The sequence below is a fragment of the Malaclemys terrapin genome, chromosome 22 (genome assembly GCF_027887155.1).
Source record: "Malaclemys terrapin pileata isolate rMalTer1 chromosome 22, rMalTer1.hap1, whole genome shotgun sequence".
NCBI classification, from domain to species: domain Eukaryota; kingdom Metazoa; phylum Chordata; order Testudines; family Emydidae; genus Malaclemys; species Malaclemys terrapin.
The window spans coordinates 19,317,097-19,344,481 of record NC_071526.1 but is presented as its reverse complement, the minus strand read 5'-3'; the positions used below and the strand labels follow the sequence as shown (position 1 = coordinate 19,344,481).

General features: G+C 47.7%; 1 protein-coding gene across 3 annotated transcripts in view; it reads left to right on the top strand.

The window, feature by feature from the left end:
- The window catches only part of INPP5B (inositol polyphosphate-5-phosphatase B), a 38,311-nt gene extending 16,750 nt beyond the window's left edge, over window positions 1-21,561 (top strand). For all 3 annotated transcript variants that reach the window (XM_054011907.1, XM_054011908.1, XM_054011909.1), the window contains 17 exons: window positions 4,930-5,023; window positions 6,585-6,755; window positions 7,353-7,454; window positions 7,861-7,975; window positions 8,721-8,837; window positions 9,689-9,876; window positions 11,376-11,487; window positions 12,574-12,683; window positions 15,127-15,262; window positions 15,961-16,071; window positions 17,011-17,173; window positions 17,350-17,585; window positions 18,238-18,351; window positions 18,847-18,931; window positions 20,278-20,405; window positions 20,658-20,769; window positions 21,162-21,561. In XM_054011907.1, coding sequence (XP_053867882.1) covers window positions 4,930-5,023; window positions 6,585-6,755; window positions 7,353-7,454; window positions 7,861-7,975; window positions 8,721-8,837; window positions 9,689-9,876; window positions 11,376-11,487; window positions 12,574-12,683; window positions 15,127-15,262; window positions 15,961-16,071; window positions 17,011-17,173; window positions 17,350-17,585; window positions 18,238-18,351; window positions 18,847-18,931; window positions 20,278-20,405; window positions 20,658-20,769; window positions 21,162-21,286 — 2,219 coding nt within the window. In that variant the 3' untranslated portion in view covers window positions 21,287-21,561. The remainder of the gene's footprint in view (window positions 1-4,929; window positions 5,024-6,584; window positions 6,756-7,352; window positions 7,455-7,860; window positions 7,976-8,720; window positions 8,838-9,688; window positions 9,877-11,375; window positions 11,488-12,573; window positions 12,684-15,126; window positions 15,263-15,960; window positions 16,072-17,010; window positions 17,174-17,349; window positions 17,586-18,237; window positions 18,352-18,846; window positions 18,932-20,277; window positions 20,406-20,657; window positions 20,770-21,161) is intronic.
- The last annotated feature ends 5,824 nt before the right edge of the window (window positions 21,562-27,385 follow it).

Genomic DNA, 27,385 nt, shown 5'->3' with positions numbered 1-27,385 from the left:
AGACTCTGGGCATGATTGTGTTTAGAGAGAGTGAGCGATCACCTTGCTCCTCAGTTTATGGGGAATTTCATCAATTTATGGGGGAAAGGTGGCAGCTGTTCAATTCCATGTCGCCTCACGATCTCAGAGGCTGGTACAGAAGTGGCAGTTTTATTCCAGATCTCAGGAATTCCTTTTTTCTGGATTAGAGCCCAGCATTCAAAGGAAGGCTTAGTTTATTTCAGGTAAACAAGGGCAGCAGGATAGAGATTGGAAGTACTTGTTGCTTTATCCTGCTAATCTGAGGCTATGTCTACGTTACTGCCTATGTTGGCAAAATTTATATCACTCAGGAGTGTGAATATTCCACCCCCCGAGTGACATAAATTATGCTGACATAAGCAGTCGTGTGCACAGTACTATGTTGATGGGAGACATAGCTTATTCCTAAGGCTACGATTTGATCACAGAGGTCGTGGAAGTCACGAAATCTGTGACTTGTGCAGACCTCCGTGACTTCAGCCTGCAGCAACTGGGAGCTGCAGGCTACCCCTAACTCCCCTGGTGGCTGGGAGCTTCGGGGTGGCAGGGGTCCTCCACAGCTCCCCAGCTGCAGTGGATGTGGGGAGAATCCCCTGGAGCTCCCCAGTCCCCACAGGTGTTGGGGACCCCTGGAGCTCCTCACCCGCCACGGGCAGGGGTCCCTCCCAGCCACGGGCAGTGGCCGCAGCTCCCAGCCACAGCAGGGCAGGGTACTGGACCCCTCCCCCTTTTCGTCATGGACATTTTTAGTAAAAGTCACAGACAGGTCACAGACAATTAACAAAAATGCACAGAAGCCATGACCTGTCCCTGACTTTTACTAAAAATTTCCATGACAAAATCGTAGCCTTAATTATGCCACTTGCGGGGGTGGTGTGTAGTCTTTTTTTTTTTTTTTTTATGCCAATGGGTGAACACTCTTCCATCGGCATAGAGCGTCTTTGCCACATGCTGCAGTGGCGCAGCTGTACCAGTATAGCTCCACCTCTGCAGTGCTATCAGTGTAGACATGACCTGAGGCTGGAGTTTTGTGGATGAATGCTTGTGATTGAGACTCCATAGAAGCAGAAATTTCTATTGCTGCAAAAACAGCACCAGCAATTTCTGTGGAGGAATTGGCTTGGGTCAGCTGTGTAAAGCTACTGTTTCTATATGACATGTCTCCTTTCTTCTGGTGCTATTTTTAGTTTCAATTCCAATTTCTTCTTCTTAAACTTGTGGGAATTTCTACACAAGCACATTCAAATACCTGCTCAGGAAACACAATCCGTGTACGAGCTGGGTGAGCCCACAGGGAAAGCTGGAATTGGTTACATCACGTCTGGAGCCAAACACCTCCTTGTTAGTGCAGACATAGACAAGAAAGAAGCACAGATATTTGTCCATCTAAATCCATTGCTGCTTCCAGGAGCAGTGACCCCAGTTTCAACCCTACTTTGGATTTGTGAGCTGTCATGAGTTTTGATCCTCATGCTCTTGGAATCAACCTCCAATAAATCCTCCTGTGAAGTATTTATTCTCAGAGGGTTCTATGGGCAGAAAGAAGTTTTCCAAGCTGAGGGAACAGCTGCTTCTAGTCTGTGTGTGTTCTGAATCTCCGGGTAAAGTACGTCAAATTCTCTATCTAGTTTGAATTGCTGGCCTGGAGAGAATTTTGTAGAAGTGATAAAATCTTCAGCTTTGCTGCCTAGTCATTGCAGTACAGAAGAGATCCGCTCTGTGTTTCAGTGAACAGAACTGTTCTGTCCAGCTTCATTTGTTAGATTTGTAATCTCAGAAACAAACCCTCTTCATTATCTGTAGGTTTGTGTATTAGGCGGAGTAAGCTGGAAACTGCCATTTCATAGAATCATAGAAATGTTGGGCTGGAAGGGCCCTCAAGAGGTCATCTAGTCTAGCTCCCTGTATGGAGGCAGGACCAAGTAAACCTAGGCCATTCCTGAGAGGTGTTTGTCTAAACTGTTCTTAGAACCCTCAACCTCCCTTGGAATCCTAATCCAGTACTTAACCATCTTTACAGTTGGAAAGTTTTTCCTGTAACTAACCTAAATCTCCCTTGCTGCAGATTAAGCTGATTACTTGAGGGGAGGGATAGCTCAGTGGTTTGAGCATTGGCCTGCTAAACCCAGGGTTATGAGTTCAATCCTTGGGGGGGGGCACTTAGAGATCTGGGGCAAAATCAGTACACCCTCTACCCTGATATAACACGACCCCATATAACACAAATTCGGATATAACACGGTAAAACAGCACTCCGGGGGAGTGGGGCTGCACACTCCAGCGGATCAAAGCAAGTTCGATACAACACGGTGTCACCTATAACGTGGTAAGATTTTTTTGGCTCCTGAGGACAGCGTTATATCGGGGTGGAGGTGTACTTGGTCCTGCTAGTGAAGGCAGGGGGCTGGACTCAATGACCTTTCAGGGTCCCTTCCAGCTCTGAGATAGGTATATCTCCATATATTTACTACTTGTCCTACATTCAGTAGACGGACAACAATTGATCCCCATTTTTCTCTTTATAACCCTGTAACATATTTGAAGACTGTTAACAGGTCCTTCTTCAATCTTCTTTACTCAAGACTAAACATATCCAGTTTTTTAATCCATTCCTCAGAGGCCAGGTTTTTTAACCATTTCTCATTTTCATAGCTCTTCTCTGGACTCTCTCCAGTTTGTCCACATCTATCATAAAGTGTCGTACCCAAAACTGAACACAATTGAGGACTCCAGCTGAGGCCTCATCGGTGCTGAGTAGAGTGGAACCTCCTGTGTTTCACAGATGACCACTGTTGTTAACACACCTCAATATGATATTAGTCTTTTTTTCGCAACTGCCTAATAATGTTGGTTTATAATCACTTTATCATCTCCTGTAAAGCCACAAATCCTTTTCAGCAATACTACTGCCTAGCCAGTTATTCCCCATTTTATAGTTATGCATTCGATTTTTCCCACCTAAGTGTAGTATTTTGCACTTGTCTTTACTGAGTTTCATCTTGTTGATTTCAGACCAATTATCCCATTTGTCAAGGACAGTCTGAATTCTAATAGTATCCTACAGAGTGCTTGGAACTGCTCCCAGCTAGGCGTCATCCACAATTTTTAAGGATACTTTTCATTCTCTTTTCCAAGTTATTAATAAAAATATTGAATGGTATGAGACACAGGGCAGACCCTTGGGGTACCCCATTAAAGTCCCTCCAAGTCTGACAGCGAAACATTGATAACTACTCTTGGAGTATGGGTTTTTCAACCTGTTGTGCACCCACCTTGTAATAACTTCCCTAGTTTGCTTATGAGAATGTCATGTGGGCCTGTGTCAAAATATCAAGATATTTGTATATCTGCTGTAAAAAAACAAACAAACAAAAACTCAGCCCCACAATTAAATAGTTATTTTAGCACCTGTAAGTATGGAACATGGTCACTGGAGAGGAATGCAAAATGATCTACTGCAAAACAATGATTTGTTTAATGTATGAGTTAAATTTGCGTACTGGCTGGTACTTTATTGTGAAGTGGACCTTGTATCAAGGCTGAGATCTGGCACTTATCATGTTGCTTATGCTGAGGCGGGGCTGGCTTTCCACCAAGGACTCTGTACTAGGCTGGGTCAGGGTGGGGACAGACTAAGTGACTAGTGAGTTGTGCTCTGTTATGGATATTTCAGCAGACACATGGAAGCCCTTGAAGTGAGGTGTGTGTTTCTCTTTCCTTTCTCTCTATTTCTTTCCTGGCTTTGGACTTGACAAAGGTTCATTACACGTGTATGTTTTGAAGGGGGGATTGGGCAATGTTGGGAGTGCAGAGGCCTTATACTGGGACCTAGAGATAATGGGTAGCCCTGTGACAGAGCGAGCTAGTAGTGAGGCACTTGCTGAGGAGGAAACAAATTGGTACCGATGAGAGCAAAGGTGCATCAGTTATCAGCTCCTCAAGGTTCCTTTTCTGCAACATCTGATTATTATAAACAGGCCAGTCATGTGGCCTGATTGCCTTGTAGGAGTTTTAAACAAGGAGCTTGAGCAGTTTTTCTCTGTACTGCAGTGGTCCCCAAACTTTTTACCTCGTGTCCTCCCCCTTACCCCTGTCTGCGCCCCCCCTCCCCCCGGGCCAGGAGTGGGACCCCGGCTCTGGTAGGTGGGGACACAGACAGGAGTAAGGGGGCTGAGGCTGGGGCCACAGCTAGGGGCAGGGCTGGGAGCTGAGTCTAGGCAAACAGCTGGGGCCCTGGGCACAGGGCCGGGAACAGGAGCCTCAGGGTGGGGCCAGCAGCCTGGGCTGGGAGTGGAGCCCCAGGACTGGCAGCCGAGGCCCCAGGCATGGGGCCAGGAGCAGAGCTGGGTGATGCTCCCTCCCTGTCTGCTGTGGGGGCTGGCCTGGGCTCCAGCTCTGCTCCCCCTACATGTGCAATAGGAAAAGCAGTTTTTAGTACTCTGGGTAGGATTCTCTTTTTTTTTTTTTTCTTTTTCTTAATGTCACTGTTCTGAGTTTTTCAAGCAGATGAATGTTACTTTTCCCATTGGTTCCTTCCCAATTATTATATTACAAAATCCATATAGTAGTCTGTAACTCCCATCTGTATCAAATGGTTGTTGTTGTTTTTTAACTGGTACAGTAATTTGTATACATATTCTTAAAATCCTCCAACAAAATGTTCCTGTATTTTTTTTCTTTACTTAGGAGCACTGAACTGTGCTTGTGGGATTATAGCCAGTATTTGGAAAGACCCTTTTAACCTTCTTATCCCATGAGGAATTCAACACACTTAAAATAAGAGCCTGTTTTTTTCTGGGAACATGGGAAAAATACTTGGCGTATAGATTTTCCTTGTATTTGTCTCAGCGTGTAAGTATTGTATGTCATGTTCCCTTGTTCTGTGTAAAGCTTTTGTTTTTCTTTTAGGAGTTGTGGGGTCTGAAGACATCAACGAGAATGAAAAAAATCTCGTAGTTAATCATAGCTGGAGCCATAACCGCGATGATAAAGCTACCCCTAGGTACAGTTTATCTTAAATCCTCCTTCTCAAAGGAGACTGCGAGATCGGTTGTGCACGGCACCTATGCTTGTAAGTTCTAATGAAGAATGGAATGGTGGCATTGGATATTTGGGTATTTAGCTACTGTCACCCTCCACAGAGCATCATTGCACACTGGTGGCAAATGACACATCGTGCCAGACAGGATGGGGGATGTCTGCAGTTATTTATAGATTGTCCAGAATAGTTCTGAGCGGTGCAAATTGCTGATAATTCATGTGTCCATGGAGGAGGAAGACATAGTAAAACTTTCTGCCTTAACTTCCTGGTTTTCATGTGGCTGAGCTAAGAAACTATTGTGGATAAAGGCGGCCATGTGATACACACCAGTGCCACCTGTTGGCCAGCCTGTATTTGCAAAGCAAGAGAGCGAATAGTACGCAGTGTTGTTGTAGCTGTGTCGTCCCAGATATTAGAGAGACCAGGGTAGGGTAGCCAGGTGTCTGGTTTTCGATCGGAACACCTGGTTGAAAAGGGACACTGGTGGCTCCAGTCAGCACTGCCGACCGGGCCGTTAAAAGTATGGTCGGCAGTGCTGTGGAGCTAAGGTAGGCTAGTCCCTACCTGTCCTGGCTGGCACCACACTGTGCCCCGGAAGCAGCCAGCAGGTCCGATTCCTAGGTGGGGCATGGGACTCTGTGCGCTGCCCCACCCCGAACACCACCTACGCACTCCAATTGGCCAGGAACCGCGGCCAATGGGAGCTGTGGGGGTCGTGTCTGCGGGAAAGAGCAGCACGCAGAGCTGCCTGCTGTGCCTCTGCCTAGAGCCGGACCTGCTGCCCGTTTCCAGGGTGCAGGGCAGGGGGCGTGGCCTCAGGGAAGGGGCGGGGCAGGGGGGCGTGGCCTCGGGGAAGGGGCGGGGCAGGGGGCGTGGCCTCGGGGAAGGGGCGGGGCAGGGGCGTGGCCTCGGGGAAGGGGTGGGGCAGGGGGCGTGGCCTTGGGGAAGGGGCGGGGCAGGGCGCGTGGTCATGGGGAAGGGGCGGGGCTAGGGTGTTCAGTTTTGTGGGATTAGAAAGTTGGCAACCCTACACAAGGGGGATGAGGTAATAGAGGTTGGTTCAATAAAATGTATGACCTCACCCATCTTGTTTTTTTTAATAGGGAATAATAGTAATTTTAGTCTATAGGGCATTCCCACTTCTCTGACCCCCCCAGATTGCTGCTTTATAACAAAAATATAACAACCCATCCACTAAAACATTATTAAATACATACTATGAAAACCATACAGTACTAAATAAACTCCCCCCTTCCCCACCCCCACACAGGGAGAGTCCTGGGCAGGGACTGGCCTTGATGGGATGTACAGCTTTCCATTCTCTTGTTAAGGTGGGGAGGGCTGGGTGGAGGGAGGGGGGATTGTTTTTTCAAATCTAAATTGTGTTTTGATGAGCTTGCTCTCTGACACACACACACACTGACACACACACACACTGACACACACACACACTGACACACACACACACTGACACACACACACTCTATAAATATCTTGTTTTGCTTTCTGTTTCTGCTTTCAGACAGAGTAAATCCAACATGGATGTAACCAGTGAGATGGTGCGATCCTCTAGCGGGATGGTTTCAGACAAGGCTTGTATCTTATCAGAGCAGAAGTTTGGGCTAAGAGATACTATAGTTAAATCTCAACTGGTACTGAAAGAGGATTCCTATACCTATCTCCAGAATTTCAGGTAACAACTGTCCCTGGGAGTACAATTTGAGGGATAATTGCAAAATAAGTAAATCTCATACATTTGTAATTTCACCTGAAATCCACAGCAATGGGAAATTTGGGGGGAAATAGACTTTAGCCCCTGCCATCTGGAACAGTCTTTCTACATCTCTCCTCCATTTACACAGTTGCAGAGGAGCATGCTGTCACATGAACAGCCCCTGCTTAAGCAAACAGCCTTTTTTGTACATCTTATTCATTCTTTGTCTCTTTTCAGAACTCACCTGAACATGCTGCATGTCCCTTTGCCTCGGACTCTTGTCTCTCCCTGGCTTCTGTTCATTATTTATCTCTGTAATGGTTTCTGGTTTTGGGGAGACCGTTTGTATGAAAGATGACGTTTAGTATTGAAAACTTTATTTTGGTTCAAATCTTTTTAAACAAGCCCTTCCTGAATAAAAGAACAAGTGAGAAAATTGTCCCAAACTATTCCTACACAACCCTGCTTGTAGTTCTTTTGTAAAGTAAATACACACTATAAAATGCTGCAGGAAAGTTGCTATCACAGGCTTGGATTGCAGCTCTAAGATTTTGTTGAACCTAAGTCTCTTTGCAGGTTTTTTATTGGAACGTACAATGTGAATGGCCAGTCACCTAAAGAGAGCCTCCTGCCTTGGCTGAGCCATGATGTTGAGCCTCCGGATGTTTACTGTGTTGGGTGCGTATTTCTTTCCTGCTAGCCCCCTTCCAGAAACATCTCTGGGTAGCTTGCTGATGAATATGTCTGTGTAGCTATCCAGCCAAAGCTTTGCAAACAAGGGTTTAAAAGCGAAGACATTTGCATTATCTAGAGTGGCTCTTATTCCAGAAGTGTTTGTTCTCCCTAGTGGCATAGTGTACTTCAGTTGCTTTTATGCCACACTGCGGCTAAGTCACTTTAATACTAATGGTAATTTACTTTTGCACTTAATGCACTGCTAAAATCAACATACCTGGATTAGAATTCCAGTTCCAAAATCCCATTTAGTGCACAAGGTATAAATTTTCTCTTCCCTGGCAGAAAAGGCTGGGAGAGTTAAAGCAAGTGAAGTGAGTGCATCCATGTGTTCCTCCCTCTGATACAGCTTCCAGGAGCTCGATCTGAGTAAAGAAGCCTTCTTTTTCAATGACACACCGAAGGAGGAAGAATGGTTCAAAGCTGTAACTGATAGTCTTCACCCAGGCGCCAAATATGCAAAGGTACATGTGGCTTGGGGGTGAAGTTAGTTTTGAAACTTAAACCGGTTTCCAGTCAGGCATCTTCTCGTGTGTGCTTTCCCCTGGTTTGTTTCCAGTGTGTCTGTCTCCTGTAGGTTTTTGCCAGGCCAGCAATGCTCAGCGTGGATAGTATATAGCACTTGTATGCAAGGCTCCCAGACATGGCCTCACCCTCCTGAGAACATTCCCATAAGCATTAGTAGTGAGAGCTAAGGACATTTGTGCCTCACGCTGTGAGTTAGAGAGGGGCATAATGGAGCAACCAGGCAAGTTGAGCTCCCTGGTCTGCTGAGATGAACGGATACAAAGTATCTTGGCACTTGCCGACCTCTGCTCAGCAGCAGCACCAAGCAGTGAATTGTGCTGTAGTAGGACTATTGCTTTAATTTTGTTTGAGGTTTGGTACCTCAGCCTTAAAATCCTTGCTTTGGCTTTTTCTTCTCACCTCCGATCCAGGCATGTACCTTCTCGGGGCTGCCTCTCCCCCAAGCAGTGATTGGGGTATTGAGCCGCTTGCCCTGAGCAGGGCCAGTTACTCCTGTCCCGTGTTGTGCTGCTGGAGCACCTCTGTGTGTGCCATGTGTCAGATGCGTGGCTCCCTGGAAGAACAGTGTTGGAGCATTAATATTTTTGGTTGTTTATACTTCAAGCTCACAACAGGGTGGGGTAAGGTTTTCCCCTGAGAAACAGTCCTGGCTATTGCAATGCCTTTGGCTTTCTCTTTCAGGTGAAGCTTGTACGACTTGTTGGGATGCTGCTGCTGTTATACGTGAAGGCAGACCATGCTCTGAACATCTCCGAGGTGGAAGCCGAGACAGTGGGAACTGGAATCATGGGGATAATGGTAGGAAAACAGTGCGTGCATGGGCAGGTGGTGGGAGGTTGTCTTTGGGAGGGCCCTGAGTAGCCTGTTCCCCTAGCCCTGAGTCACCATGACTGTTCCTGCAGCTAAAGGAGGCCCGGATGCATCTGTCTCTCAGGGAGACACAGGTTGCTCCCAGGGCATGCAAGAGTGACGCAGAATCTCGCTTTTGGTACCTGCCTGATTGCATGTAGTGCTGGGCTGACTCTCAAGAGAGTTTGACATCGGCATGGAAACCAGGCTGGGTTGTATGCATCTGCTCAGAAGAACAGAGTTCAGTTCTCCTCGGGTAGATTTCATGAGCTTTTGAAGATGATGTGGACCACTTCTTTGCCCTTGGAACCTACCTTCCAGTAATCCCCCAGATGCTGCATGGTGATGGCAGTTCTGAGCATGGCCCAAAGCTGCCTTGTCATCTTACAAAATATTCTTTATGGTTTGTGTTGAAAGAACCAGTTTACTTGACAGTTTTAATTACTTGCCAAAGCAGCCAACCAGCTTACTCTTAATGGTATAATCTGCTGTCATATGAGCCGTGTCCTGAATTGCAAATCGAATTCCGTGCCCCCTCCTGCTCTGCGTTGCTGCTGTTTGCATGATGTACTGTGCTAATGCTTGCTGTCCCTCCCACGGTGATGGAAGGGCATGGGCTGGCTCACTCTCTCAGGTTTGTGTATATTCTGCTTAGGGTTTTGAACCTTTCTCTTTCCCCGGGAGCCAGACTGACTGTGCCAAAATCTTTTGACTTGTCTAAACTGGGGTAACAGTAGTGGACATTAGTTCACCTGCGGTCCCAGGAAAACTCACAACCAGTCTCTCTTCCTGCCTACTAGGGTAACAAAGGTGGAGTTGCTATACGGTTCAAGTTCCACAACACCAGCGTGTGCATTGTGAACTCTCACCTCGCAGCTCATACAGAGGAGTACGAGCGGAGGAACCAGGACTTCAAAGACATCTGCTCTCGGATGCAGTTCTGCCAGTCAGATCCAAACTTGCCACCCCTTACTATAAGCAAACATGAGTATGTTTCCAAGGTCTACATCCATCGGATCACTACAGTTCACTGCTTGGCCTCTGGCTTTGATGGGACAAGTGATGGGCTGTGTCAGGGTGGCTGGCTACACTTTCTGGTGTAAGCAATTTCCTGGCAGGAGCTTGAGAGGTGTGGTCGAGTAGTCTGAGCACAGGCCACAGAGCCAGGAACTTGTCAATTCTAGTCCTAGCTTTGAAAACGGCTCCCTGTCACTGTCTCACTTTCCCCGTTTGTAAAGTGGAGCGAACACATACTTCCCTCCCCAGGGGGCTGTGAGGCTTATTTTTTTATAGCGTGTTGCAAGATTAAAAGTACTATCAAAGTACTAAGGACTGCTATTGTCTGCTGCTGTCTCCTTTAGATCGATCCCAAAAGTTTTAACTAAATATCTTGCCTAGTGCATTGTCTGTCTTGCAATAAATAATTAGCATTCATGTAGGGCTTTCCCTCCATAGATGTCATAGCACTTTATGAGGGTAGGTCGGAATCATTAGCCTCGTTTTACGAATGGGAGAAACTGAGGCACAGGACAACAGTGACTTGTTCAAGGTCACGCAATGAGTCAGTGGAAGAGCTGGGAATAGTATTTGGGCCACCTGGCTCCCAGTCCTTCACAGTATCAAATGCACACGTGCCTCTTTTCTAAATACAGATCAACTAAATTGCATTGGAAGGTTAAAGGGGATTAAAATTCCGATTTCTTGGCCTCCTGGCTCAACAGGAGCCGGAAGGTGGGAGTTGGGTGGTGGGACTGGCTGGGCAGGAAGCCTGCAGGTACAGTTGCTGTGTCCCTGCTATAGTGCCTTGGCAGACCTAGCCCCTGACTTCTTTCCTTTATGCTAGTGAACCTTGGGAAGCTTGTCCCTGATGAAATGCCCCATTCCAGGGAGTGAGGATGAAGCTAACGGGCCGGATTGGCTCTTGGAAGCTCCAGACACATTAATTTACTGTGCACTGTGCCTTGCCAAATTGCCCAGTAATACGGAGGCATGTTTTCTTCAGGAGCTCAGCTTCCTTTATGTGCTTGTATCATGGCAGTGTTAGTAATTAAGCATGCCTGCAGTCTGCAGACAGAGCTAGACGCGAAGGTAGCCCTGCTGGCCTGGAGATGCTACAGAACTGTGCTTGGGATTAACTGGTTCCTAAACATCTCAGTGCAGAGAGCTCTGTGCCATTGATGTATTGCTGCACATACTAATGATATGGTGCAGTTGAATTTCTGCAGAGGTGCCTGGGGCAGCAGTCTGTGGCTTGCTCAACCCTCCCTTGCTCAGGAAGGTGTGGTTTCATCAGGCTTCCCCTTCACATGTGGCTGAGGCTGCCTGGTTCTGAGCACTGTCAGCGGGATGAGATACAGGATGCTGCGTGGGGGCACGGCAGGTGGGGCACACCTGTGAGAGACAGAGAAGCCCTTCTGGCTGCTTGTAGAGACTACAGTAGCTGATTCTGTCAAACAGGGATTTCACCCTTGTGTGCTGTCCTTACAGTGTCATCCTGTGGCTCGGGGACCTCAACTACAGGATAGAGCCACTGGGGTTGGAAAAGGTGAAGATGCACATTGAAAAGGAGGCGTTTCAGGATCTTTATCAATATGACCAGGTACAGACGTATCTTCCCAGAGGAGAGGTGGGCCCCACATCCTATACTCCTAGGAAAATGACTCCTCTTTAGTGGGAGGCTTAGGAAACTCTCGTTTGCTCTGAAAATCACCTGCACACTGGCCCTGACAGCATAGCTAACCCTGGCTTTTGGGGTTCGCATCATCAACATGCATTAGAAGCTGCTTTTGGGTTGGTTTGTTTGATGTCCAGGGAATGATCTGAAATGGCTGCTGTCCCTGCACAGAAGAGTTTGAGCCAGGAGCAGCAGTCCCTCCCGTGGCTCAGTTGGCCTCAGCAAGCACTTCGTACACCAGGTCACAATCCATCCACCTCCTTAATAGCTGGTTGTGGGGCAGGGCACCACAACCTGGCAGGAGGAAGTCAGCCCTCTGAGGTATTGGATATAAGGGCTGCTCAGAGAGTTAGGTAGTATTGCCTAGAGGAGTGTGAAAGCTACGCAACTAATCAACTACACTTCCCTTGATTTGCTTGTCCAGTGTGGTTCTCATGAAGGTTAATGTGGGTGCCCAGCTCCTCCTCCTAGGAAGGGTGGGCGTAGGTGTGACTGTGTCCATGAATACCTGGGTTCCGTCTCCCACCTAGAAAAAATATAAGTAGTGAAATGCTAATCTCCTAGTACTACTGTGAGGCCTACGAGACCTGAATCAACAAGATGTTTGTGTGTGTATATGCATTTTCACAGTGGGCTTGATACAGGAATCCGTGGGTGAAAATTCTCTCTGGCCTGTGTTACGCAGGAGGTCAAACTAGATGGTCGTAATAGTCCCTCCTGGCCAGGAAATGTAGGACTCTGCATAAAATACTATTATCACACTTCAAAAGTTCTAACATTAGAAAAATCTGCCATTTCCATTCCTGTGTCTATGGAGATTTCCTTTGGAAATGGCAGCACAAATGTTAGATCGTGTTTTGCGCAGATGGGGGACGTGTGTATCTGTGCACATACATGCACACATGTTTATTACTTTCCCAGAATATGGTGCCCTTTTCCCCACTCGGGACTCCAGAAGGACTTGTTTAAACAATGTAAGTTTTCATCTATTTGGCTTTTTTCCCCTACTAGTTGAAGAAGCAGATGGACGCGAAGGCTGTCTTTGATGGCTTTACAGAGGGAAAGATTACCTTCCAGCCAACCTACAAATATGACACTGGCTGTGATGACTGGGACACTAGGTATGCCATGTGTACAACCTCAGCCATCATGTCATTCGTGTCCCTTAGCTCCTGTATGTATTGTTTAAGGCAGTAAAAACAAGTCTACAAGAGCCTTTAGATCTAACAGACCTAAGGAAGTTAAAGAATTTCTGATTTTTTTCAAATGCTTGTACAGATTTATATTCCACTTTTGGTGTGTGCGTGTCCAGCACACTTGGGCTGGAGACTTTTGGTCAGCGATACCCATTACTATTGGTGCTTACAGCTGAGGGTATAAAGATTAGGGGCCTCCCCGTCATCTCGCAGTTCCTTTTGTCTGCCTATAGCTACCAGTTGGAGCTTGCGGTCATGCCTCACAGCTTACTGTTATCAGCATAGCCTCTTGCTCTCTCTTTCTTTTGCCAATTAAGACAGCTTTCTTAGCCTCAATAACATCTGCTAGGAGAGGAGAGGAGCTGCAGGCTCTGATGGCAGGACCTCCGTGTATGGTTTCTATAAAGATAAAGTTTCATGAAGGCCTCATCTGAAATTGCTATTAGAAGTGGTGTCGGATTTTCATTTAAATCAAATAATAAATCTATTGATATTCTTTCTAAAACTGCCCGCTCATGAGGAGGAGACGAGGTTACATGTATCGGACATTTGCAGAGCACTCTCGGTTTATATTGACAGAACAAAGCTGTGTAGCTCCTGTCTGAGTCTTTGTGGCTCACACTGAACAGATGTGAGGACTAGCTCTTTCAGCACAAAGATCTTCTCATGCATCAGGACTTGTTATGACTTAGCAAATGTGACATCTCCAGCAAGAATTACTGCACATTCTACCAGGGCTTCGGCTACCTCAGAGGCTTTCCTGAGAAAGGTTCCAATCATGGATGCTTGCAGAGCCGCTGCATGGTCCTCTGTACATGCGTTTGCTCACAGTTATGCCATCATCAAAGCATCCAGAGCTGATGCAAACTTTGGAAAGGGAGTCTGTGGCTGTTTCAGTTGACTCTGAGTCTCCACTGCCAAAGGGGCATTGCTTAGGTATTACCTAAAATGGCATATACATGGGTATAAGCACGTGAAGAAGGAACAATGACTTACCTGTACAGTCGCTGTGGTTTTTCGAGGTATGCTCTACAAATATATATTCCATGACCCTGCCTTTGATCCCTGCTACTTCAGATAACAGCAAGATTCCGGTGCAAAGGAATGGGTGGGCCACCCCACCCTACCCTTCATGCATTCTTTTGAAGATTCAAGGATACGTAAGGTATGTGCATCATCCCAATGGGTACTGCTGACCAAAAGTCTCTGGCTGGAGTGCTCTGGGCATGCGAATACCGTGAAGTGGAATGTGCGTGTACAATCTTGAAGAACCAGTTACTGTACAGGAGAGTAACTGTTTCTTTGAGTCCAATGCCAAGGTAAATCCTTGGACACATTTTGGAAAACTGGGAATCCCATCACTAGGTCTGTGGACACTTGTGCTGCCCCCTCTGCTCTGACTGATGTTTGCTGGATTTTTCCTACTGCCACCAGGAATAAACACTTTGATCTCCTTAGTTTTGAAGCTTCTTCCAATGTATCACTTTCTTCCTTTCAAACAGAATTTTTGGAGATCTTTTATTTGCTGATGCCCAGTAGACTCCTGCCTGGCTTGGTTTGACTTGTCACAAAGAGTGCTTTCTTACTGCAGATACCTACGTGCATCCCCCAAAAGACTGCTGGATGCATATGTTCTTCGTGTATTGCCCAGCCATTCTGTGCCATGCCGTTCTGGCTGGATTGTAGATTCTGGCTGCAAGAGTCAGAATGTTTGATTCTGCTCAATGGTGTTAAAGGAGAAATTTTAAGAGGAAATCTTAATTTTAAAACTGGGAGCTTTCTTGCTTTTTCCAAAGTCCCTCTAGTCTGAAGCAATTCAGGATAGTCTCTAAATGCTGCTTCTCGTATAGTGTCGAGGGGGGAAAAAACTTGCTCCCCTTAGCAAAAACAAAGGTGACTGATGGTACAGAAATACATAGACAGACACACCCACCCTCTGCAGCTTTGCACTGAGATTGTGTTGGAAACAAGCTGCAGGTCCTGGTAGAGCACTAGCTAAATCTCTGCCAGTGGAGAGATGCCTGTTCCTGGCAAAGTTCTGCTCTGCCTTGCATTGTTACTCCCCCTGGACCAGTGGTCCCCAACTTTTTTTGTCTGGCGGGCGCCAGATGACGAGCCACAGAGGACCGTGACAAGCAGCATCATTCAGAGGCGTCGCCGCCGAAATGCCGCCAAAAATCGGCAGCATTTCGGCAGCAACGCCTATTGACGTTGCTTGTCGGCGGCATGTCAGCGGATGCTTGTCTGGCCAGTATGCGGGCGCACTTAGATGCCCCGGTGGGTGCCATGGCGCCCGCGGGCACTGTGTTGGGGACCCCTGCCCTAGCCTGTCTTCTGGGAAAGCTTTAATTGTGGCTTCCTGTTTTAGTGAGAAGTGTCGTGCCCCAGCATGGTGTGATCGGATCCTCTGGAAAGGGAAGAATATTTCTCAGCTGAGCTATCGCAGCCACATGGCTTTGAAAACCAGTGACCATAAGCCAGTGAGCTCCATTTTTGACATTGGGGTAGGTGCACCATTATTCATAGTAGTAACAATGCTAACCCTCTCCCTAAGGCAGTCACAGCGCCGGCCATACTGATTCTTTCTCTTCCCTTATAAGCTATTGCTCTGTGTTTGTGCTTCCTATAGCTTGGCCCTGATAACAATGCCCTGAGATGGGACCATTGTTCTCAGTAAAACACAGGTGCGACCGTGAGCCTGTTGCTCCTGGCAAGATGCAGGCGAGCTCATCCATGAGCAGAAATAGGTGGTAGTTCATGAATATCCCCTTATGCTTTGTTTCCTCCTTTTTATCTATTTCCCTGGAAACTTGCAGCGTTTACATCAGCAGATAGGAGTGTAATTCGCTACCAGACTTTAACAAGCCGATCCCAGTGCAGGCTGGCTGATTTTATCTGCTAGATAGAGCAGCCTGCCCAGCAGTGGGCAAATGTTGGGTCAGAGACACTGGCCCATTTTGTTCATGTTAGACTACGAAGGCGCGCTTTCCTGCATTGTATGCATTCTTTGGTAAAGGCTGGAAACTGGTTCCATTTTAACTTGCTTTTGGTAATAAATCTGCAGTAATTTTCCATGTGTTTTACCTGCGCTTCTGTATTCCAGCCTTCTTTAAAATCAGGTTGCTCCATATGTTTCAGACTGTTACAATTCTCCTGCAGAGACGCAGTAAATACCCATTGGTGAGGTGTCTCCCCCTTTCAGGTGAAGGTTGTGAATGAGGAGCTCTACCGAAAAGCCTTTGAGGAAATAGTGCGCTCATTGGATAAAATGGAGAATGCCAGCATCCCGTCGGTGATCCTTTCCCAGAGGGAGGTACGACATGTTCCCATACTTCCCCTCCCAGGGCCATCAGCTCCAGGGAGAAATGAATCCTAGAACCAAGAGGTAGTCCAGTGTAATTGTTAGCACTGGGGGCTGCGAGCCAGGACTTGTAGGGTCTGTTCCTGGGAAGTTTAATAAATAGAGGAATAAGCATGGAACTGGCAATCAGGAGCTCCGTAGTTCTAATCCTGGGTTTGCCGCAGAGTCATGGTGAGGCCCAAAGCAAGTCACTATCCTGTTCAGCCTCCCTTTGCCCCTCCGTGAATGAGAGTCCTGACTCAGGCCTGCTAAAAGGCTCTGGGATCCAGGATGTAAAGCAGTTGGTACCAGGGACTGCAAAGTAGAATGCTCACTATTTTGTTTAGTGAATTATAAAATTCTGCTGCTTGCACAAATATTCCATAGCTGCTGGGAACAGGTACTTTCCATTCAAAAACCCAAACAGTCACCGCCACCCTGCACTACCCAACTGGGGCACAGAGGGAATAACTGTATCCCTCACTTTAACTTGTTCTTAAAAACATAAAACCTAATAAACCCCGAACTAGTGAGACCTCTGGAGAAGGTCACTGCGTGAATGTCTCTGCTTGGAGTGCTGGATACCAGAAAATCTATGCAAATGGAGCATTTAGGGTCCCCTGTGTAGCTCTAGCTTCAGTGGAGTTACACCAGCAATGAATTTGTCCCACAAGGCTGATTGGCACAGATGACCTGGGTTCCTAGGAAACATACAGCCTGAGCAGGTCACAGTTAATGTCAGGAGCTGGGTGTTTAATGTTCAGGCATGGCAGATATCTCATTAACTAATGATTAAGTAGCTGAGGCACATGGATGTTCTAGGGGAAGACCTTTCCCTTCTCTTTGAGGAAGTTGCCGGCAGTGGGCGATGATGGAGAAGCAAGAGATGACACTGGCAATATTTGTTCCTAGTTCTTCTTCAAGGATGTGAAGTACATGCAGCTGCAGGTGGAGACCTTTACTATCCGTAATGGACAAGTGCCTTGCCAATTTGAATTCATCAACAAACTGGATGAAGACCACTACTGCAAAGAGTGGCTGATTGCAAACCCCAGTAAGGGCTTCCTGTTACCAGGTGACTGACTCTTCCAGAAGATTCTGCTTCTAACTATTCATCCCATATTCATAAACCAGTATCTGGCTTGTTTCTGTTTGGAGTCTGTCATGGCCCCTGTATTAATCTGCCATTTGATAGGACTCCTTTGTTTCATGACGGTATTTATTGAGCATATGTTTATTTTCTTCCTGCAGATTCTGAAATGACTATTGAATTGGAACTGTTTGTTAATAAATCAACAGCTACACGTTTGAACTCTGGGGAAGAGAAACTCGAAGACATTCTGATTTTGCACCTTGACAGGGGGAAGGATTATTTCCTGTCTGTGATGGGAAATTACCTGCCCAGCTGCTTTGGGTCTCCGATCCAGACACTGTGTTACATGAGAGAACCTATCCGGGACATGTCAGCAGAGTCCATTCGAGAACTGGTAGGTTAATGAGGGAGCAGAAGATCTTTGGGAAGCTTGCCTTTCCAATCCCAGTAGAACCCTCACTCAGTGCCAGGCTATTAAACCTCAAGCTGCTCCCTTGTCTCATAGTGTTAATAGGCATTCTCCCAATTTCCTTTTATTACTATTATGGGGTTTATCTCCAATAATCACGTTGACACCACCTGTTCCCTTAATCCCGGAAGGGGTTGGCTTGGTTGATGCAACTTCTGTTCTCTGATGCAGTGCACCTGGGCTCTTTGAACTAACTGAGTTCCATGCAGAATGTTAAAAAATGAGTTTCTATCTGCTCTGCCTGGTGTTAAAGATCCCATGGCACTTTTCCTATGAGTAGAGATCTACCTCCGTGTCCATGGCCTTCTCCTGACTGATGTGCATTTGGTGCCCATTCGTTATTTCATTTAGGTGGTGCTATACTGGAAATGTGTGTGTTTTGTGTGTGCATGTGTATGTATGTGAAGCAGTTTGCCATCCGTACAGGTGGGGGTACTGTGTGTGTGCTGTATTAGTCTATACTCAGACCAGTGGGTGAGGCTGCCCTACTCTGTAATGTTCCTTAACTCTGACACCCCTGTCTCTCACTCTCAGTGCTTTTCAGAGTTAAATAAGAGTCTGGCTTGGTCCTTTGCAGACCCTGCTGCCGCTACAGATGAGTGATGACATTTTTCGGGATGAGAAGCCCCTGGACATCCCCAAAGAGCTGTGGATGATGGTGGATCATCTGTACCGCAATGCTTCCCAGCAGGTAGGCAATGTCTGCATTTGAGAAACCACCCTTTGTTCTGCCGGACACTTAGCTGAGTTTTGAAGAACATCATGGAAATTAACAGCTTTTGTTGATGGTAGCAGCGTGGACATTAGCCAGAAGTGGGAAGAGTCCCTTCTCGCAAGTATAAGGAGATATAAAGGAGACTCGTGTGACAAGAGGCACGAGCCCCTTGAATGCACTGAGCGTGAAGGAGACTGGCTTTGTGTAAAGATCCAAGTAATGTATGTCAGCAGCTGTTTTCCTTTCCTTTGTTTCGTACTGCAATACAGTAACCTGGGCTAGAACGGTTGACAATGTGGTGCCTGCTGATATGTACCAGTCTGGAGAGACTTTCGTGGCACCTTGTACACCTATTGTGGGGTCTCTGGGTAAAGTATGGGTCACACGTAGTTACAGTAAATAGCATTGTAACAGATTATTCTGTTTATTTCCCACTCTGTGACTCTAACACCTGCGATTTTTCTGTTGCAGGAAGACCTGTTTCAGCAGCCAGGCCTAAGATCTGAATTTGAGCAGATCCGAGACTGCTTGGATACGGCAATGCTCGATACGCTCCGTATCCTTTGGAACTAATGTTCAGTGAGGCTGATTTGTGTGTCCTGTGCTTGGAACCACTTTACACTTGGAGCCTCAAGCAGCCCTGGTGGCTCCATTACATTGTCTTGTCCCTTGAACTCTGTTAACTGAGATGTGTTTCTTTAGCACTGATTGTATCAAGTCACGATGTATCTGCCAGGTCTTTGCTAAATGGACCGATGGTCAGTGCAGGATGACCAAGCTTACTTGGGGCCACCCCAATACTGCAGTGAATTCCTTCAGGAATTAAGGCCCATCCCAAACCTTCCCACCTTGCTCAAAGTGCAAGACATGCTTCTTTGACCTTGTCGTCTCTAACATAAACATATAGCAATATGTGTATATATAAAATATAGATTATCCAAAACACTCCACTGCACACATGCCTTCCCCTGGGGAAAGGAGGAAAGAACAAACACATGACAGAAGTTAGTCATGTAGCTTAATATACTTCTGGAAGGTGTTCAGATCCTAGAGAGACTAGCGTGGTGTAAGAACATGTGTAGAATAGAATAGTGACTGGTACTGGGACCATGTATACCTGTCATTTGTTTGCTATGTGGAATCACTCAGGATAGTACAAACTCTACCAGTAGAGCTCTGAAAATCCGTGGGTATCCGCTTTATAGCCGTGGACCATTTTTGCAGATGATAGCGTGGATGCAGATACAAATTTTGTATCCGCACAGGGCTCTGACAGTAAGAGCCGGGCAGGCAGCTGTGAGGAACAGCAGCGCAGACCCTCCACCTGCCTTGGGAAGGAGACCGGGGGGTCAAGAACACAGGCTGGGGGCTGCTCGGGTTCCCCGCCCAAGACAGGTGGAGGGTCCGCCGTGGCTGCCACAGCTGCTCACCTGGCTCTTACCATGGTTGGGCTGTGGCTCTGAGCTGCCCCCCTGGCGAGAGCCGCGCTGGCAGCTGTGGGGAGCCTGGGTCCCTCCACCTGCCCTGGGCAGGGGCCTGAGCAGCCCACGGCCTGTGTCCCTGACTCCCAGGCCTTCCATCCAGGGCAGGTGGAGGGTCCGCGACTTCACGCAGGCTCCCCCCAGCAGCCCATGTGGCTCTCCCCGACCAGGCTCTGGCTGGGGGTGCTTTGGAGCCTCAGCCCAGCCACAGTAAGTAGAGCCCTGCAAATCCGTGGATATCCACAGACAATTTTTGCGGATTGGATCGGATACACATTTTTGTATCTGCGCAGGGCTCTATCTACCAGCTATGAACATGTTTGGGAGTTGTGGTGAGACCTCACCAATGATTAAAGGTTCAGCAGAGATGCTAACAAACCAGATCACTTCACTACCTTTTCTTTAACCACCATCGGGTCAGTCGGCAGCAACCATTCAGTAGCTGAGGCCCTGCTGCTGTTCCTGGAAAGCCTGCCAGAGCCTGTTATCTGCTACAGCCTTTACAACAACTGCTTGCATTGTGCCAACAATTACACATTGAGCAATCAGGTAATGCAGGCACTGATGCAGAGGGTTAACATAATGCCTTAAATGAACACGGAGTTTGAGTGTTCTGTGCCATGCAGATAACGGGCTCAAACCCCAACGAGCTTATAGTCTCATGGCTCTAGAAGGTACCTAGCACTGGGGCTCCTGGTTTTTATTATGTATCATTAAGGCTTATGTAATTGTATTGATGCTTTGAGCTTCTAACCATTCTCTTGGTGGTTTTTCACAGTAAAGTTCTTACTTTCTTTCCAGGTTGTCTCCATGCTGCCCATATGCCATAAAAATGTGTTTAACTATCTGATGGCGTTTTTACGGGAACTACTGAAAAATTCAGGGAAAAACCACTTGGATGTGAATATTCTCGGTAAGGTGAACAAAGTGACAAGTCTGCTCGGTGGGGACTTGTAGTAGTTCATATAACAAGCCATGTGTTTCTCTGAAATGATTGCATTAGTGGGCCTTTGCTGTCTGCTATTTCTGGTGCCTGGTATGTAACCTGGCAGGAATCAGACTTCGGCCAGAAAAGCAGTAAATAAGGCATTGTCACACCAAAAAACACCCTCTATTGGCATGAAGAACATTAGAAAGTGCTGCTGAAAAAAGGAAAAATTGTGTGATGGCCAACTTTGCATTACCCGCTCCTCCTCCTCTCCCACCCATCCCCAAGTGGAATCCAAGTGCTCCCCAGTTTTCTTTTGGGAGGAATTATCATTGACATCTGGCTATTGACTGGTTTGTATTGTGTCTTTCATGCAGCTAGTATATTTGGTGGCTTGTTGCTGCGACCTCCTCCCCACCATCCTACGCCTGATGTAACCGAGAAGAGGAAGGCTCGGCAGTTCATCGAGCAGTTCCTCTTGAGAGACGGCAACTCCCCATGAATTCTAGATGCAGCTAATCTGTTTTTTAGATGAAGCTATTAAGTTACTGTAAAAATACTTTTGTACCGAGCGTAGCACCTTCAGAACATTACAGTATTTTATTCAGAGTACAATCTATTGATATTAAACACAGATCAGACATGTAGAACCAGTTATCAATGTATTAAGTTGTAAAGAATATTGAATTTCTAAATGTTTTATAAGACACAGAGCACTGACATTTTATACTGTATTTTAATTATTTAACTTGTATTAAAACCTCAATTTTAAAGTTCCTTTTATTTAAAATAACAATAGTCATCTTAGTGCACTTTCCCAGCCTGGCTTTCAGCCTGTTTCCCTGTTGGCTGGTTGGGGTGTTTGGTCTGTTCATTTTAATTAAATCCCATCCCTTTAAAAGTATGAAGCAGAGTGAGAAATGAGCCACAGAACAAGAATGCCCAGGTCTCTTGCTAACATTGCATAAACTGATCAGTAGACTGCAGGGAAGAGCCTTGCTTAGGGTTTGTTTAGTGCTCACGCAAACAGGTGAATGAGAAGAAATTGAACAATTCTATACCTAGATGAAGAGACTGTGAAAATACTATTATCCAGACCTAGGTAGATCAGCTTATTTGCTGAAGATGTTTGCTATTTGTTATGAGACCAGTGACTGATAGCCAGCATAATGTGAGATGGTTCAGTGCTAAGACTAATTTCATCTCAGTATTTTCATTGACCCAATACAGTACTGATGAATTGTTGTTTAGTTTTGCAAATTCCATTTTAAACATCTTCTTCCATCATATTGTCGAGCAGCAACTTTTTCTATCTTTACTTATATTTTGATGCTATAATCCTGTTAACAATAGCTACAATGAGTGTTTGTTCTACTTCCTTCTCTCTGGATAGAGCTGCAGCCTGTGGTCTGTCACTTGGCTTCCCGGTTTTGGGGGTTAAAGTGCTCTGTCTTACGTACTTCCCTTTCTAGATACCATTTCCTTTTCTCTCTTTTTAGTTTGAGAAATTCCTGATCTTTTACACCTTTGTCTCCAACAGTTAGGAGGAAACACCTTCCCCCTCACCTGTCTAGTTCCACTAAACCAGTGGTTTTCAACCCATAGGCTGCTTGCGGCCCAATCAGCACACAGCTGCAGCCCATGTGACATCCTCAGGGCCTGACAGGTAGTATATATATTGTGTGGATGTGGCCCACATAACACACAGAGAGCTGCATATGTAGCTCACAATGGTAAATAGGCTGAGAACCACTGCACTAAACCATAAGAGGCCAAATTCACCATTTAGCAATTTCAGTGGCGCTGTACCAGTTTATGCCAGTGGTGAATTTGGCCTAATATTTTAGTAAGATAGCATCTGGCTGCACAAAATATTCATTTGCACAACATATCAATTGTATTTTATTAGTTTTTTTAATGTATCATATTCCCCAAAACCATTATCTTTAACCAGCAAATGGCAGGTTGCAACTTTCTAAGGAGCAATTATCGGTTTCAAAGTAATGACTAATTATATTTAAAAAAAAAAGTCAAATCATTGTGAAAAACTCACTTCCTTTTAGGAATTTTTTAAGGGACTATCTCTCAACTGCTTCAGTCTTTAAGTACAAAACTTCCTGTTACTGTCAAGTCTATATATAGTAAATCAAAAGCCAAAAAATGATAGTAATACATCGTTGCTACTCTTAAACTTCCAAAGAAAAAAGACTTACAGTTAAAAATTGTTGACTCCTTTAAGGACAGTTTCCTAGAGAGCTTTCTTTTATATCTACACTGATACACTCCTAATGCTTTCAAACTTGGAATAAAACTTTTTTTTTTTTTTTTTTTTAAGGAAAATCTGATTGAAAAGGTTGAGTTACACAGGTGTAGGGAACAGGTAATAGACTACTTGGGCTCCTAACTGTTACACACAGTTACTGATTGTACTGTGAAGAGAGACTGACTTGGTTAAAAGGGATATAAGTAGAGGGGGACAAGGTTGGTCTGAAAAATGCTCTACATAATCAAGCCAACACTGAAATACATTCTTGTCTTACATTCTCAGGGTTACACTTCCCTGCTAAACTGTTGCATGCACATGGAGAAATCTGATGCATAGGTGGTCAGTAGCTGGTGTAAAGTGGCAGTATGGTTTCTCTTGGCAGGGATAGTGATTATGCCTGGGATTTAGCATTAATCATCCACAGCCAGGAGTTTGAAACTGACCAGTAGAGGAACATGATGGACTATGAACATTTTCTTGCTAATGTCTTTACTGCTTGGCTCGCTCGTAGGCTTCCTTGCTTCACCAAGAGCAAAGATGCAGGAGGCGGGTGATCTCAGAAGTTGCTGTGCTTCATATAGTTTCTCACCAGAAATACATCATGTCTTCATGTGACTAGCTGAGCTTGTGCTCACACTGTGCAGTATCGGGATGACGATGAACCCTATTACTCAAGCTGGTTTCAGTGCAGAGGGCGCCTTGGTCTTGGACAGGTCCATGCTGTATTCTCAGACAGCGATGGATTTATGTATAATGCCAATATTAGCACTCAAGGCACTGAGCAGCCACCACCCTGACACAGCTTCCCCTCCAGGCCCTCTGTTCAATAAATCGCTCAGCACCTAAAGGAAAGGTAGAAAGGTTAGAGCTGCCTAATGGCTCCTAGGGCAGCGGGGAGAAGAGAGGTTAAAATTAACCCTACAGTAAGTTCCCTCCTCTCTGCTCTTTTGCTTTAGGAGCTGCTCAGGCCTAGTAGCAGGTGTGTATATGCCAGACAGGTGGGTCTGTGTCTAGTTCACAACTGACTGGCTGCCCTTGGGAATTCTCTAATTTTAGTTTTAAGCAAGCCCATTCTAAGTACAAAATCACACTTAAAACAATCCCAGTTTTGCTTTAAGCCCTATCTGCAACCACGTTACTGTGTAACCACTACACAGTGTACTGTGTAGTGTCGAGTCTGGAACCTCCCCACAGCCGGTTGGCAGCGAGAGCAGTGAGGCTAAGGCAGGCTCCCTGCCTACACCGCCTCCACACTGCTCCTGGAAGGGGCCAACGCGCTCCTGTGGCCCTGGGGAGGGAAGGACAGGAGGCACACTGCCCCTCTCTGCAAGCACTGCCCTCGCAGCTCTCCTGGCCAATGGGAGCTGCAGGGGTGGTGCTTGCAGGCAGGAGTAGTGTGCATGGAGGGAGACCCTTGCTCCCGGAGCCCTGGGGCTGCAGTGGTCGGTCCCTGGAGTGGTGTGGAGCTGGGGTAGCCTTAGCGGCAGCCACACCACTACCACTGGAGATCACGATCGACTGGGAGATCCTCTAGGATTGACCAGTTAGTGACCACTGCACTAGATGATCACAATGGTCCCTTCTGACAAGGTCTATGAGTCTGTGAGAAAGCAGTCTCAATAGATCTCTTTGATAGAATTCCCTGAAGATAAAATAAGAACCTGGTGAGCAGAGCCAAGAAGCACTAAGGTAACCTGAGAGGAAAGCTGGGTGGGGCAGTGGTCTGAGGCACCACGGAAGGTTGCCTAGGGCTTATTGCTGGGATCCATCTGGCTAATAGCTATGGCTTGAAAGAAAGAACATAAAACATGAGGCAAATGTTTATGGCTGACAAGTGACTGAAGGACGTGGCTTTCCCAAGGATCCACAGAGGCTGTGGTAATAGGCAAAACAGCAGAGGGTAGGGAGTGCCAGGACAAAGCTGGTGCCATGCATCAGGAGTTAAAGCACACAGTCCCCAGATGCAGGCTGTTGTACATTGCCCTGGCTTTGGGCAGCACCGAAGTTTCAAATAAGTAGATGTTAGTCGTGATCAGCCATAAAAGGTCAGCACGCCAGTCTCTGCAAGTACAATAAGACTTCATTAACACCCCTTTGCCTTCCTCTGGAAGAGCTCAAGCCATGTCACGAGCATGAAAAAACTGCCCTTCCCACCTCACCTTAGAAGGTGGGCATGTGTTACAGCCCATTTTTCTTCTTCCTTGGCAGGCAGTTATCCTCATCGTGCTACGTGTAAAGGCGGCTGACTCACCACCTCCCTCCTCGTTAGGGGTGCCAGGTGTCCGGTTTTTGACTGGAACGTCTGGTCCAAAAGGGACCTGCTGGCGGCTCAAGGTCGGCGCTGCCGATCGGGCCGTTAAAAGTCTGGTCGGTGGTGCAAGGGGGGTCTGGGGCTAATGCAGGCTCCCTGCCTGCCCTAGCTCCATGTGGCTCCCGGAAGCGGTTGCCAGGTCCCTGCAGCCCCTAGATGCATGGGTGGCCAGGGAGGGTCCGCGTGCTGCCCCCCCGCCCCAAGGGCTGGTTCCGCATTTCCCATTGGCTGGGAACTGTGATCAATGGGAATTGCGGGGGCAGTGCCTGTGGGTGCACGGAGCTTCCATGGCTGCCCATGCGTCTAGGGGATGCAGGGACCTGGCGGCCGATTCCTCAGAGCCATGGGAAGCACCGCCGGGACCCCACACCCCGAACACTCTCCTGCACCCCGATCCCCTGCCCCAGGCTAGAGTCTCCTGCCACACCCACAGCCCCTCATTTCTGGCCACACCTGGAGCCTGCAACCCCAGCCCAGAGCCCATACTCCGCCCACCCCCCTGACCCAGCCCGGAGCCCTCTCCTGCACCCCAAACCCCTCATTCCCGGCCCCAACTCAGAGCCCCCAACCCCCTGCCCCAACCCGGTGAAAGTGAGTGAGGGTGGGGGAGAGCGAGTGACAGAGGGAGGGGGGATGGAGAGAGTGGGGGTGGGACCTCAGAGAAGAGGCGGGGCAGGTGTGGGGCCTCGGGGAAGAGGCGGGACAGGGGTGTTCAGTTTGGTGTGATTAGAAAGTTGGCAACCCTACTCCTGGTGTTACTGTGATGCCTGAGCACTTACTGTCCCTGCTCTGCTGCCCACGCACTCCTCTGAGGCAGTAGTGCAGTGGTTAAAACACAGAAGTGAGTTATTGCCCTAAGCTAAACACCAAAGTCCCTGAATGACAGAAGGGTAAATGTTACCCTCCATGCCCTGACTGTACTGACCCCAGCCCAGGACACACCTGGGCCCAATGCAGCCATGCTGACGGGAGTCCCCACATTAAAAATGGCCTCACCTTTCTGTTCCTGTGAGGAGTTGTGGCCCTGCTGCCCCGTTAATAGGCAGCAGGTTTAAAACACAAAAGGAAGTATGTCTTCACACAACGCACAGTCAGTCTGTGTAACTCTTTGCCAGAGGATGTTGTGAAGGCCAGCACTATAACAGGGTTCGAAAAAGAACTAGACTCTAAGTTCGTGGAGGGTAGGTCCATCAATGGCTATTAGCCAGGCTGGGCAGGGACAGTGGCTCTGGCCTCTGTTTGCCAGAAGCTGGGAGTGGGCAACAGGGGAGGGGTCACTTGACCAGTCGCTGCTCTGTTCAGCCCTTCTGGGGCCTGGCACTGGCTGCCAGGACGCTGGGCTGGATGGACCCTTGGCCCGGCCCCGTCTGTTCTATGGCCGGCCTGGCCTGGCCCGCCCCTGTCTGTTCTATGGCCGGCCTGGCCTGGCCCGGCCTCGCCTGTTCTATGGCTGGCCTGGCCTGGCCCACCCCTGTCTGTTCTATGGCCGGCCTAGCCCCGTCTGTTCTATGGCCGGCCTGGCCTGCCCCTGTCTGTTCTATGGCCGGCCTGGCCTGGCCTGGCCCCGTCTGTTCTATGGCCGGCCTGGCCTGGCCTGGCCCGTGTCTGTTCTATGGCCGGCCTGGCCTGGCCCGGCCTGGCCTGTTCTATGGCCGGCCTGGCCTGGCCCGGCCCCTGTCTGTTCTATGGCCGGCCTGGCCTGGCCCGGCCCCTGTCTGTTCTATGGCCGGCCTGGCCTGGCCCGGCCCCTGTCTGTTCTATGGCCGGCCTGGCCTGGCCCGGCCCCTGTCTGTTCTATGGCCAGCCTGGCCTGGCCCGGCCCCTGTCTGTTCTATGGCCGGCCTGGCCTGGTCTGGCCCCGTCTGTTCTATGGCCGGCCTGGCCTGCCCCTGTCTGTTCTATGGCCGGCCTGGCCTGGCCTGGCCCCGTCTGTTCTATGGCCGGCCTGGCCTGGCCTGGCCTGGCCCGTGTCTGTTCTATGGCCGGCCTGGCTTGGCCTGGCCTGGCCCCGTCTGTTCTATGGC